The 14,196-nt window shown below is 36.2% G+C and overlaps 1 protein-coding gene across 2 annotated transcripts; it reads right to left on the bottom strand.

Annotated features, from left to right (window-relative positions):
• Positions 1–2,558: 2,558 nt before the first annotated feature.
• LOC110037623 (proline-rich receptor-like protein kinase PERK1) lies at positions 2,559–13,760 on the bottom strand. 2 transcript variants are annotated; one of them, XM_020742318.1, is made up of 9 exons: positions 13,102–13,760; positions 11,258–11,797; positions 6,054–6,140; positions 5,869–5,939; positions 5,574–5,650; positions 4,623–4,770; positions 4,331–4,492; positions 3,544–3,806; positions 2,559–2,991 (listed from the first exon to the last, which is right to left on the bottom strand). In XM_020742318.1, the coding sequence occupies exons 1-8, from the start codon at positions 13,541–13,543 to the stop codon at positions 3,546–3,548; spliced, it is 1,788 nt and encodes a 595-aa protein (XP_020597977.1). In that variant the 5' UTR covers positions 13,544–13,760; the 3' UTR covers positions 2,559–2,991; positions 3,544–3,545. The 2 variants fall into 2 exon arrangements, with proteins under 2 accessions (XP_020597977.1, XP_020597976.1); XM_020742317.1 differs by lacking the exon at positions 2,559–2,991 and having other exon boundaries at positions 3,386–3,806.
• Positions 13,761–14,196: the final 436 nt, after the last annotated feature.

Below are 14,196 nucleotides of genomic sequence, written 5' to 3'. Positions count from 1 at the left end.
CCGCCGGGGGCCTCGGTGGCGCCGTCGGCGGCCTTTCGGAGAATTTGTCTTGTAGCCTCAGGAAAAGCTCGCCGTCGGCGCCCTAATGCAATTCACCACATTTTGGTCCTTTTTGCTTCAAATTCACTCCTTTTTGCATCTTTTTGCTCCATTGACCCTAATTCATCATTCCTGCAACAAAACATCAAAAATACATTTCTTTAAAGTGCAATATCATTAAAAAGAGTATAAAAGAGGTATGAAAATCTCAACATATTTTCCTTTGGTCAGTATCTTCCTTGCCTAGCCCTTCTTCAGAACTATTCAAACTTTAAATTAACCAATATTCTTTATAACATCTCTAGTAAGGGTAAAGAATATAATTGCTCATATTTGTAACAATCATTGCATGAGAAAAAGTACATTTAATATATTAAACCTCACTTTGTGATTTTCACTAAGTATTTTAGTTTAGAAGTAGAAGTAGTACTGTAGTGATAATTGTAGGATATAAGCAAAACCAAACCTTTATCGACCTTCCAAGCTAGGGCGTGTTATTGTAGACTAGAACTTCTCTTGAAAGCCTCCGTGATTAACCTCGATCTCTGTGAGATCGATATTCGGGGCTTAATCAGAAAACCCTATATTATTTTATAACAATACGTATACTTGCGTAGAATACCTACAAATATAAAAATCTTACTTTGCTTGGGATCGCGTTTGGGATCAAGGTTTTGGTGTCATTACCGGGAATGGTGTCATTACCGGGAACCGGGAATTAAAATCTTCAAGTAGTTGTGTCAACTTCATAAATCCTTACATATAAAAAATATCGGGATCACTTGTCAATTCTTTAAACTTCGTAGAAATATTCTGCCACCCTTCATTGTTAAAGTAAGTGGTGGGTCTATTTCCAAGTTCGATCTCCTTAATACAGAGATTGCAGAAAATGTTTGTCACATCCTTATCCCACATTGCTGAGGTAGTTGCTTCTTTGTTCATAGCCATAATGGGACTAAAAAATCTATGGATGCATGAGTACATTGGGATTGATACTAAAATAAAGTACCAATAGAAACAATAACATAACATAATAAAGAAACAAATTTGAAGCATAAAACACAAGCTGTCATAAACACAACGCACCTAACTTAAAGGTATGCAGAGCACACCCAATCCACCATAAAAAACACTTACAGACACCACTGCCATGTGCACACCTCACCTAAACCACCAACCCACACACCCAAAGTCACCACAAGCACACCCAAGCCACCATAAACAACACTCACATGTGCCATCGTCACGCGCACACCTCACCTCAACCACCAACCCACAAACCCAAAGCCCCACAACCACACCCAAGTCACCATAACCACCAGTCACATGCACCACTATCACATGCACATCTCACCTAAACCACTAACCCACACACCCAAAACCACCACAAGCATACCAAACCACCATAAACACCACTCACGTGCACCACTGTCACGTGCACACATCACCTAAACCACCAAACCACACACCCAAAGCCACCTAAAAAACACACTAGCCACCATGAACACCACTAATAGGCACCACTGTCACGTGCACACCTCACCTAAACCACCAACCCAAACACCCAAAACCACCACAAGCACACCCAAGCCACCATAAACACCGCTCACATTGTTACAGAAATGATTGGACATAACAATCTTCTAATGCATATAGCAATCGAGAGCAATGCCAAAAAAAAAGTCACTAATAGCAAAGACACTCAGGAGGTGAAACTTGAGCATGGTAATCAAATGTTTAAAATTTTCAAGGAGCATGCAAGCAAGACATCCATATTGGATGATCTTGGTTTTTTTTATGAGAATCGTCAAAAGGTTATGCAAGAAAAGAGAGATAAACAACTATAGCATATCAAGCTGATTGTTGATTTAAAACCAGTAGCTCCTACGAATAAGGTTATTTCACAAAGTTTGCCTCACAGGAATAAGCTTTAACTGTTAGGCGTGCATGTGCATAAGGATTATATGGTGCGCAAGTGAACTTTCCAAAGCATCGCATCACACATGTGAACGCATGAAAACTGTTAGCATTAATCGAACAAATATATCAAGCATCTGTCCTCAAAAGCCACTGCAAGCGCACCAAGGCCACTATAAACAACACTCACAGGCACCATTGTCATGTGCACACCTCACCTAAACCACCAACCTACACACCCAAAGCCATCACAAGCACACCCAAGCCGCCACACACAAGCCAGTCGAAACAAATGCCACTCAAAATTAACCATTAAAAAATCCTCCATCCTCATTTTTCCAAAATGACTAAACCATGCCAATCACAAAAATGAATGACAACAAAAAAAAATCCTCCATCCTCACTCCATCCTCATTTCTCCAAACCAAAATGCCACAGATATGCCAATCACAAAACTTACCAAATTCAAAACTAATGACAGTTTAAAAAACGAATGCCAATCTCAGAAATTTTAGTAACCACAAACGTCAAAAAATAAAAACCATCTCATACGAACATCTTCATTTCTCCAAAATGGAAATTTTAAATCTACATTCGCACATCAAAAAATGAAAACCATCTCAAACAATGCTTCACAGACCCTCAAAGGAATGCAAAACACACGCAACATCTTACTTCGCACGGAAAACACTTCACATTAAATCAGAAGAGGCATTCATACACAATGCTCCAAAAACCCTCAACGCAATGCTCCAATGTTACGGATCACAACAAAATAAAATTGCCAAATACTTACAGAGCAAAGCGAAGTTGGATCGCATAGGAGAGAACGAGAAGACCAATCAAAACCTATGGCAAGAGACGCAGGGGAGAGGGCGACGAGGACAAGGAAGACGATCGAAACTTAGGGCGCGAGACACAGGGGAGAGGACGAGAAATTGGTTGACGAGGATGAGGCCGCGGGCCGCATCTATGTGTTAACACAAAATCGTGTTTGGCCAAACACACTCCAAACGCAAGAAACAAACGCCCTCCCTGCGTTTTGAAAATGCAAAAGTTGTGGATAAGCCGCCCCAAACACACCCTCAGTCAATAATAGATTATAGCATCCTATATCTTCAAGAAAGTAATGATATGGTATTGAATCTTTAGACCCTTGAGGCCTCCAACAAACAATCATTCAATACGAAAGACTTAACAATCACCTTTTTTTAGTTTCTTTCCAATCTCAGTACTTGTCCAAATAAAAAAAATAAATGTTTAGTCATCGTACAAATCCTAAGAAAGCTCAAATTTCCTAGAATAAGCAAAGATTAATGAATTAAAAAAAAGCACAAAAAAGGAATTTACATACATACCACATAATTTCTACGTATTTGTATCTTTAACATCTAAATTTTAATACCTACTTCAAATCACAAAAAATATCACTAATTTTAGACTTTTTTTTTTACAGAAAACATACATGTTTTGATGTGAATGAACACAGAGATTTACACAAGTAAATACTAAAATTTAGACATAATATATGCAAATGGATAAAATTTATGTGGTATGTATGTAAATCCCCAAAAACATAATGCTTACTGCTAAAATTCTCTGCTCTTCCAGCTTTCCCCGCTAGAACCTGATTGTATCAGACCCAGACCATACTCACTGGTTGGTGCGCTGTACCCACTGTTCCCATATTCCTGACTTTCTAATGCCTTTTTTCTGAATTTTCTCATATCCTCATTGTATTGCATGGCATCATAATCAGAGCTGGCGTAGGAACCATATACACTGCTGTGGCCTGCTTTAGCTCCATTCAAACCTTCAAAAGATATATCTCCTTCCAGGGCCCGAACAATCTGTGTAGGATTAAATGATCAGAATTAGTTAAAGAAGTTTCCATATTCTGTCCCTTTTATGATGTAAATCCTAATTTAGTAAATTGGACTGTGAGGCGAATTTAAAAATTTCTTCCGCCGTCGCTCGCGAGTTCATCTCCATCGCACAAGAGTATCAGATTTATTGGATTTGATAAATCCTATTTAACGTAAACTCAGATTGCAGCCATTCACCGTCTGATACTAATAACATCATTTAAGAAATCCATTTTCCCCACAACAGTTCTACGATAACTTTAACAAATAGCAGCAGACATCTCAAACGGATCAGTAAATACAAGCTGAACAATGGCCCAAACAAATGATAAAAACGAAATATCATAATCACCATTAATCAATTAAATGGCAGGCATTGCATTGTTCAGAGAAGGTAGAACTGAACCAAAGGTAACAAAATTGCCTAAATAAAACTATTCAGAAGCATCAGAAAACAAAAATTTGTAAAGGGCTACCAAATCTCATATATGAAAAAGATGAGTTGATACCTGGCTCATCCGAGGCCTCCGCTTCGCCGAATGACGCACAGAGGCGGCTGCACAGGCAACCATGCGTCTCATTTCACTGTGGTTATAATCTTTCCCCAGCCTTGGATCAACAAAGGAATCAAAGCTTCCATCATCAAGAGCCTGGGTAAGCAAAGGCCTTGCCTGCAGTAACAAAAAAAAGATCAATAATCAGTGAAAGAAAGAGCAACTTTCAGAAGGTTTATGGCATAAATTTTGTGTTATGCTGCAAATATAATGATGATGTTTCAGGTTTCAGATATCAGCCTCTTACCCAATCAACCAAGCTATCATCCATGAAAGATTGGCTTGAATCAAAAGGGGGGCGGCCAGTGATTAGTTCGAGAAGCATGACGCCGAAGGAAAAAACATCGGATTTCTCTGTGAGCTTACCAGAAGATGCGTACTCTGGAGCAAGATATCTGGGGAGGACTAATATGTGTTAATTAAATATATGGATAGAATTATCCCTAAAATTTTAAGTTACAGACTAATGATGACATTAATCAGCTTCAGCTTTTTGTAAGGATAGTTGTAAGACTATTGTGAGAAAATCAATATTTTTAGAAGTTGTTGCTAGTATTTTTTTTTTTATTTTTGAAAAATTTTAACAATAATTTGTTTATAACTACTACAATTTAACAAAATTGGTTATCAAAAATAACTTACTATCACAGAAATTTCTAAGGGTGTCAAAAATTAACTGGACCATCAACTTTACTCGAACTTAACTAGAAAAATCTGCGGTTGGGTTAACCCAAATAATTTTCAGGTCGGGGCCTAGTTAGGAGTCATATCCAATTTACTTTTTTAGGTCGGGTTTGAGTTGACCCTAAACCAGAAATTGACCCGATAGTCAGAAATGAACTCAAAATTGACCCGCCAACTCAAAATTAATTTGAAATCGACCCGAGTAACTATTATGCCTAATGTTAAATGGGTTATACAAATTAGGCTCAGGTAGTTGGTTGGTTGAAGGAGGGCAAGGTTCAGGTTGAACTTTCTGACCCGTTTAATATTCGAGTCCAGTTTAGCTCAAGAAATTTGGTGTAAAGTCAATTTCAGGTTAGATCTGAAACCGAACCACAAATCCAATTCAGCACCTCTAAAAATTTTTATGATATAACATGATATTATTAGCTAAATCAAAATGTGGCAAAAATTTAAAAAGGATCGTGAAAAAGCTACCCCAAAAAGATCTTAACTCACAAGAAATATTTCATACCCAAAAGTTCCCATAACTCTCGTAGAGACATGGGTGTTGGTCTCTGGTGCACTCTTGGCAAGCCCAAAATCAGCAACCTGCATATAAACAGTGCTTAGTTAGCTCAGGCATAAGAACCACCATAAAAAAACGAAGGGAATGTTTAGCAAATTAAAAAGTTTATGATTTTATCTCAGCTATAAATTACTGAAAAAGATTGGTGCTCTGACCATATATTCATCATTGTAATAATCATCATCAACTTCAAACTTGAATATTTTAAAAGAAGAGGCATTGCGAAATTTGAATATTCTACCTTGGCTTCAAACTTGAAGTCCAAAAGAATATTAGATGCTTTAATGTCACGATGAATAATTTTGGGATGACCTGCAAATTAAGTTCAACGAGAAAAAGTTCAGGCAGACTGCAAGATCATTCGTGGTAAAACAAGGAGCAGATATGTTTTAAACACAATTGATAGCAAAAGTAGAAGAGGCTTACAATCTTCATGCAAATATGCAAGTCCTTTTGCAGAGCCCAGAGCAACTTTTAATCTAGTGGGCCAATCTAAGGGTGGTCGCCCCGAACCTGTGCGAGTTCAGTAATAAATTCAATGTTGAAACAGGAACCCTGGTTAATGAATAAGCTAAAGCATGTGGATCTGATTGATTATCAAGCAGGAAAATTATAATTTATTGGTAAAATTTTTCTCTGATAAATCTGGAGTACAGCTATTTTATGTTCAACGCCATCAGAACAGCCGTCACCGACTCTCTCTCTCTCTCTATCTCTATCTCTCTGTGCCCCACTGGTCACACACTCATAAAGTCAGGCTACTTGGTTAAACTTTTCCTGATACTCACAACGGGCCTCTCTTCCCTCTCCCTCCATGCCATTGTCAAGCCTATGAGTGTGCATTCAATCAGTTTGGACGGAATGATTTATAAATTAGTCAAATCTGATGAAACGGGAATTTGAAACCCATAAAATTAAACTAACCAAACTTTTATTAAAACTAATGCAAACCAAAGCTTTGGATGGAATAATTCAATTAAATCGGTGTTGTTTTGAGCAAATGGAAATTAAGCATTGGGCCTAAATTATTAAAAATCAAGGTTTCACTTAAAAATTTAAAAAATTCATCTCTTTCTAATTTCCTCATCATTTCTTGAAATTAAAAAAAAAATCAAACAAACCAAAATTAATCATATTACATGCCTAATTTCTTTTCTTTCTAAGTGAATTTAATTTTCTAATCTTATTAATATTATTATTTTTATTTATTTGATTCAATGAAGATCAAAATAGACCCAAAAATCAAAAACAACAATAATAGCAACAACAAGCTTTTATCCCGCTAAGTGGGGTCGGTTACATGAATCTTTTTTCTCCATTGAGTCCTACTGAGTGTCATATTTCTATGTAAATCTGATGAATTAAGATCATTTTATATACAATATGTCCAAGTCTTTTTAGGCCTACCTCTACCTTTCTTAACAAAAGTTGAATCTAAAACATTACTCTCCTAACAGGATCATCAAATGACCAGCATTTAATGTGACCAAACAATCTAAGACAACACACTTAGATCAAACATTCTTAGATCAGACATTCTATCTGTAAACACATCGATTGGAGCGCATACAAACGATTTTGATCATATGAATGCATTTTAGTACACTTGCACTAAAGATTTGCACAAATTTCAATGCACTTGCAATCTTTTTGCAAGATAAGATTGTCTTAATTTCGATATATTTGCACACTTCTTAAGGACTGCACAAACTTTTTGTTAGCGAAGGTGACGTGAAAATAAGTTAAAATTTTAGTTGGTTGTGAAGTCAAAACATTAAGTATTTGCATTAGTGAAAAATTTTCTTTTCTTATAAATAAGAGAAATTTTTTTGCAAGTTTATCACAAGGCTCCCATTTGTTCATTTTAAGCATTTTAATTTGACTGAAAGGTATTTAATATAATTTTATGTTATGTTATGTATGTATGTATCTATGCACGTATCTGCGTGTATGGATGTTTGTATGTATATCTATGTGAATGTGTGTGTGCACGCGTGCGTGTCTACCTATGTGTGTGTGTGTGTGTGTGTATGTGTGTGTGTATTTGTATGTATGTATGTCTGTATGTATTTATATGTGTATGTGTGTATGTGTGTGTGTGTGTGTGTGTGTGTGTCTGTATGTATGTCTATATGTATGTGTGTATGTCTGCATGTATGTCTGTGTGTATATGCGTTTATATGTCTGTATGTATGTATATATGTGTATGTATGTTTGTCTGTATGTGTTTGTAGTATATGTAAGTCTGTATGTCTGTATGTTTGTATATGTGTGTGGTATATGTATGTGTGTGTGTGTGTGTGTGTGTGTGTGTGTGTGTGTGTGTGTGTGTGTGTGTGTGTGTGTGTGTGTGTGTGTGTGTGTGTGAATGTATGTATGCATGTATGTATGTGTGTATGTGTGTGTGTGTATGTTTATGTGTGTGTATGTGCATGTAGATATAGGTATGTATATATGTATATATGTATGTATGTATGTATATGTGTGTGTATGTATATGGATGTTTGTGCATATGTATGCATGTATGGATACATATTTACCAATATATGTACATATACCGATTGTTTCGCAGTAATTTTAAGTATCAAGTTTTTGGTGTCTTTGTTAGGGATATTAGTAAAAACTTTTTGATATTGGGAGAATTGTAGTTAAAAAACTTAGAATTTAGGTTTAAAGAGTAACTTATTTTCCAGCCTATTTGTGTTTCATTTCTATTATGTTCTTATTTTTGAAAAATACGTAAAAAAACAAATTGTTTGCATCTTTCTTAATGACACAAAATGCAGCCAAAACACTAAGCCGGTAAAAATTATACACTAGTGTGATTAAGTCACTTTTCAGCATAATTATGTCAAACTCTCTGTGTATGATGTAATTACATTAGGATTAGACGTAGCTATGCCGACGCCAGCCGAAGTCTTGTTTTGGCAACTTGTTCAATGGCAAAGTTGGTAATAGATATATGATAAAATGCTTTCGGACGCCTTGGAGGAGTTTTGCAGCACTTTGGAGGTTTCTTTCAGAAAGGGTTAGGGTTTTTTGTCAGACCCTAGGGTCTCTTTCTCCTTCCTTGGGGAGAAGCTCTCAGGTAAGTTTTAATTTGATTTTGAGAGGTGGTTTGTGAGAGAGATAGAGAGATTGAGGGTTGTGTATGAGGGAGATCGTGGAATTCTTCCATTATACGACGAGGATTCGATGTATTCTGAAGAACACTTGACTTCTTTATAAGTTTGTGTACTCTCTTTCATTTGTATCTTCAATGGGTTTAATGAAAAGTTTTGTGCCTTTCTACCTCATGTCTCATGGCTAGTCTTCTTTCATGGTCCTGCAATGTAAGGATGGGATATTTCTCATTGTTTTTACCATGAATTTTTCCCAGTAAACATTTTTTGTACCTTCAAAATTTTATATGTTGATGTATTAACTTTCCAACCTTAATTTACTTCAAATCTGACTAGATCAAATGTTAAAATCCCTTGTGATTCAGGACTTCAAACCGTCATCTAAAAGAAAAAATAGGGTAACACACAATAGCTTAGTAGAATAAACATATTACCATTAAGAAATTACAACCAAGATAGAGGATCCAAGAAATCCTGGGAAATGTTGCATGGTTAAGTCCCTCTCAACTATAATATGATTTATAACTTTTCTTATGACCTAAACATAGTCTAAGGAGGATTGTATCTCTGGTTCTCAACTATCACACACGGAAACTCATATAAAAAAAATATAGAGAGAATACTATAATGGTGTTAGAGGAGCATGAGTCTCATACCTTTGAAAGAATTTGAGTTGCTCCCTGCCTTTTCTGCTACTATCATTTATGTTTATTGCACTTTAAAATTGTTAGCATTTTCATTCTTGTTATTTTAAGCACTTCAAACTAGATTCAGTGATTTAGTACACTAAAACTTCCCCTGTTAGAAATATCTTGACAACTATTCTCGTGAGATTAATACATGGACTCTTCAACTGTATATTACTTTATCAGTGAGTATAGTTGTGTGATTGATCGATTGCTTTGCAATAATATCGGACATCACTTACTGGATTTACTAAATAAATATGAATAAATGCATTTTCCATTGATAATTCCTTACCCATCCCTAGTGAAGCCCTAGGAGAAAAATTTATCTAGTAATTTTTGTGATTCAAATGCTCTTTCTCGCACCAGATAAAACTTAAGCTTCACATCAACAAACCAAAAAAAAAAAATCACTAATTTTCTCAAGTCTGTTTTTGTAATTCTTTGAATGCAACCACTCATTCGCGTCAGTACAATAGTAACAATTCTTCTAAACAAGTGTACTTTAGCAAATTCCTTTAAAGAGCCTTTGAATAAGCTAATCAATCCATAACACTTTTCCAATGAAACACGGACACAAACACGACACCATAGAATATGATGACATGAGGTAATTATAACAAGTACGACACAACATATCGTTGACACATTTTATTTGTATTTAATAAATGATTTATATAAAAAATATATATTTTCATTATTATCTACTAAGGACATCACAAAACAAAGTACGCGAAAATGAAATTTAACTTTATAAATTTAACTTATAATATGAAATCTCACACTTACATAATGAACTATTTTAAAATAAGACATTTTATATGCTTCAAAAAAATTATTTCAACTTATCAACTAAAATTTAAAATATCCTACATTTCCACCTTGTTGAGTTTATTATGTTAAAATTTAACTTCTAAATTTATAATAATTGTAGACTTATAACTATTAACTCATTAAATATTACAAACAATTTATAAATTATCACTTACAAAACTAGTGCGGCTTTGACCACACTCGACTTCAACGAATAAAGGCTTCAGTGCAAGCATCACGGGTGTTGGCATCATCTTCGACAAAGGGTATTTGGATAGGCTTCAACGAATAGATTCGACTCCTGCTTATGTTGCAACAAAAAAGCTTATGGCTTCCACTTTAGCAAGTGGATGTTCAACTTTGACAAACAAAAAAGAACTTCAACACTCAGCTTCTACAAATGCAGAATGGACCTTTGATATTCGAGTTCAACGAACAAAAAAGGAACTGCTGATGCTCAGCTTCAATAATAGTTGAATGTGCCTTCACCGCTCAACTACGACGACCCTACTTCAATGAATGTTATGGGAGCTTCAAAATGAAGACAGAGGCGATTGTTTATGAGGTATAATTTGGGCTATGCTATGTTTATAATTTTATACTTTGAGTGCCCCAATTTTCCCTAAATCGTGTCTAGCCAGTGCCCGACTCCTTATCGAAGCGTGTCCTAGATGTGTTCGTGTATGAAAAAAATTCACACATTTTTACAGTGTCAGACACGTGTCTAGGGATGTCGGATTCAGGTTCATGGTTGACATGGATATAACATATTTTTAGAAGTGTTGATACTACATAGCCTTTTACAAATCACATATTAAACCCTTCTCAAATTGAGCATAGATAGTTGGCACTAATGATATTTAAACACTCCAGATATACCAAACCTGTATGAAAACTTGTATGAAAAATCGATTAAAGGCCTGAATAAAAGCTATAATCAAATAAATTAAATAATGTGTTGTCTACAAATGATCAAAAAGAAAAAAAAAAACTTTCAAGCTATGCTTACCATGCAAATGAAACTCCAATGTATTATTCGGAACAAATTCATAAACAAGAAGCCGCTTTCCTTCCGCAATGCAATACCCAACCAATGACACTAAGTATCTGTGATGCACACGGCTGATGATTTCTACCTCCGCTTGGAACTCACGTTCTCCTTGCCCGCTTCCAGACTTCAACTGTTTCACAGCAATTTCCTTACCACTGGGAAGCATTCCTCTGTGAACATATCCAAAACCACCTTGCCCAAGCAGGTTAACCTCAGAAAACCCATCTGTTGCTATTGCCAGTTCTTCATATGCGAATGTACTCTTTGATAAGCCAAGTGAAAGAGTTGGTGATGGAGGAACTGGTGAATTATCAGATCCAGAATAATTTAACCCAAAGCTTCCACTCATTACAGATGGAGGGGCCCCAAAATTGCCCGGTACGAGTGGAGGGCGAGAAGGAAATGTTGGGGGAGGAGAAGGATTTGGAGGTATTTTGATAGCATGATCTGCTTTTGGTGCAGAATTGTGCCAATTTTGGTGCTGCTCATATGATTCATCTGCCAGTAAGTCGAAAGGATTAAGAATTTCTGCTTCAAACAAAGAAGATTTAAGTACATACCACTCAATTCTTATGTTTTTACATATCTGACACCTAAGCTTCTGTTTTACATACATGACACCTTACCTATGCATGAAAATGTGTATTTAACTTTTTCAAAGTTAAAATGGTTGTATTTTTTATGTGATATCAAAGATTTAGGAACTTTAAATGTAAAAGTTGAAGTTTAGGTGTTAGATATGTAAATACATAGGAATTGGATGGTATGTATGTGAATGCCGCTTCAAACATAGCTAAACGATATTATTGACAAAAGTATTCAAAAGAAGGAAGATTTGGCTCGATCAAATTAACAAAATTAACTCAAAACAAGTTACTAAATCCTCTTTAAAAATTGCAACATAATACAAAAGACAAACTTTTGACCTGCTTCTTGAATTTCAGAAAAAGCCCGTGACAGATGTGAAGCATTATTTAATAATTAAGAAAAAAAACCCAAAATTATGGGCATTTTATAGGGCATGGAATAAGGATATATGCAACTCTCTTTTGGCGCAACAAAGAGCACATACAATAACAGAAACCCAGTTCTATCTCACAGAATTAAATAAATATCTTACAGAAAACTAGAATCATACAGCTTATCCAGGGAATGAACAGGCACATTCAAGCTGCAAAGAGAAACAAATTCTAAGCTTATTTGGGAAAAGTTCTATTTTTTTATTTTTTATTTTTATTTCTATTTTGTTTTTAAAAGCATATCTATGAGCACTTTTTGCATGTTCCTCTTTTCAGTTTTTAAAAATATCAACTTGTTTTTTTTAGAACCACACAAAGCAATTTTTAAATATTTTGAATGTTGTTAAAACATTACCACCAAACATGTTCAATTCAAATCAAAATATAAACAAAATTAAATATTTATTTAATAATCAATAAAAAAACAAAAGCGATCCCAAACAGCCCTTAGTTAAGCAGTAGAATCGCATAACAGAGCAGATACAATTGCATCCAAGATAAAGAGCAAAAGAAAAAAAAAAGAAAAATACAAACACGCACATCTATATGTTCAACGGACCACATAGAGCATAACGAATCAAATTCAAGTAAAAAAATCAACCAAATTATCAAAAAACTCAACTTTTTCACATCTGAGTAGAACAATTCTCCACTCTTGAGTTCTTTGTGCATCTCAAAAACGAAGTTTGAGCTACAAGCTACAGATGAAACTAACAATAGGAAAAAACCAGATCCGCATCGCATCAAATTAGCAGTTAATAGAAAGCGCACAACGCACGTTACCTTTCTTTGGAGGGGGAGCAATGTAGTATTCCTGCGGCATGGGACCTGGCCGGCGCTTCTTTCTGCAGCAACAGATCCATGAAAAACACAACAGCAAAATAACCACCACTCCACCGATGGCCAACCCAACCATAAGTCCCATCGAGGTCGAGCTCGACGACGAATGAGAGCTCGACGACGAATGAGAGCGACCAGATGAAGGAGTGCTCCTCCCAGATCCAGAAGGTCCCGATGGGTTGGTTACCGGTGTGGAGCTGCTCGGTGCGGATGGGATCACTGGAAGGGAAGGAGAAGGTGGAGAAATGGCCTTAGAGGGGGGAGGAGCGGTGGAAGGAGGAGATGGAGAGGAGAGGGGTTCAGGAGGGGGAGAAGTGGAGTTTGAGGGTGGAGGGAAAGTGGAGGACGGCGGCGGTGCAGAATTCGGCGGTGGTGAGGATGCCATGGCCAACTGCGACCAAATGTGGCTCCTTTTTGTGGATAAAAGAGGAGCACGGGAATGCTGGAGAAACGGATCCCTTGCTCCCACTGTTCTGTTTAGATGGGGGACAGAGAATGAGAGAGAGAGAGAGAGGACAAGAAGGTTATTCGTCGCGGACGGTCTACACGGCTAACCAAATGTAGTACTGACTTCCGGGAATGGCTGGAGCATGAAGTGGAGCGGTTTCCTTCTACACTGGGAAATTTTTCACAGAATTTATGTTACTAACGGTGAAGGAAAACTAATGTGTTAATGATAAAAACATAATGAGTTAGTGATAAGAAAAAAATATTTACATACATGTTGAATTGATTTATCTGTGAATCACATTAGTTGAGCATAATACAAGAAAGTGATGGAAATACAGAGGGAGAGCTGCTAGTTATTTCTCATCAAAAGATTTTTCATTTATAGAGGATGTAATATAATATATGAAGTTAACATATTTGTTATGTTTTAATAGGGGAATTATCAGTTATTTTACATATGAGTCCGTGACTTGCCTACTTTCTTGCTCGATCGGCTGGTAGGCTTCGGTTCGATAAGGCTTGCTCAGTCAGCTATGTTGGGTTGGCAATAGCAGGTCGGTTGAGCTTATCTGACCTTAGGTTGGTAGC

The sequence above is a fragment of the Phalaenopsis equestris genome, unplaced genomic scaffold (assembly GCF_001263595.1).
Source record: "Phalaenopsis equestris unplaced genomic scaffold, ASM126359v1 Scaffold222338, whole genome shotgun sequence".
Taxonomy (NCBI): Eukaryota; Viridiplantae; Streptophyta; class Magnoliopsida; order Asparagales; family Orchidaceae; genus Phalaenopsis; species Phalaenopsis equestris.
This window is presented reverse-complemented; position numbering and strand designations above follow the sequence as displayed.

Excerpts from the sequence above, each read along its gene's own strand:
- LOC110037623 (XM_020742318.1), bottom strand. The coding sequence starts at position 13,543 with ATGGCATCCTCACCACCGCCGAATTCTGCACCGCCGCCGTCCTCCACT. Across the intron at positions 6,141-11,257 it reads ATTGGAGTTTCATTTGCATG|GTTCGGGGCGACCACCCTTA; the intron begins GTAAGCATAGCT and ends GAACTCGCACAG. Across the intron at positions 4,493-4,622 it reads ATGATAGCTTGGTTGATTGG|GCAAGGCCTTTGCTTACCCA; the intron begins GTAAGAGGCTGA and ends TTGTTACTGCAG.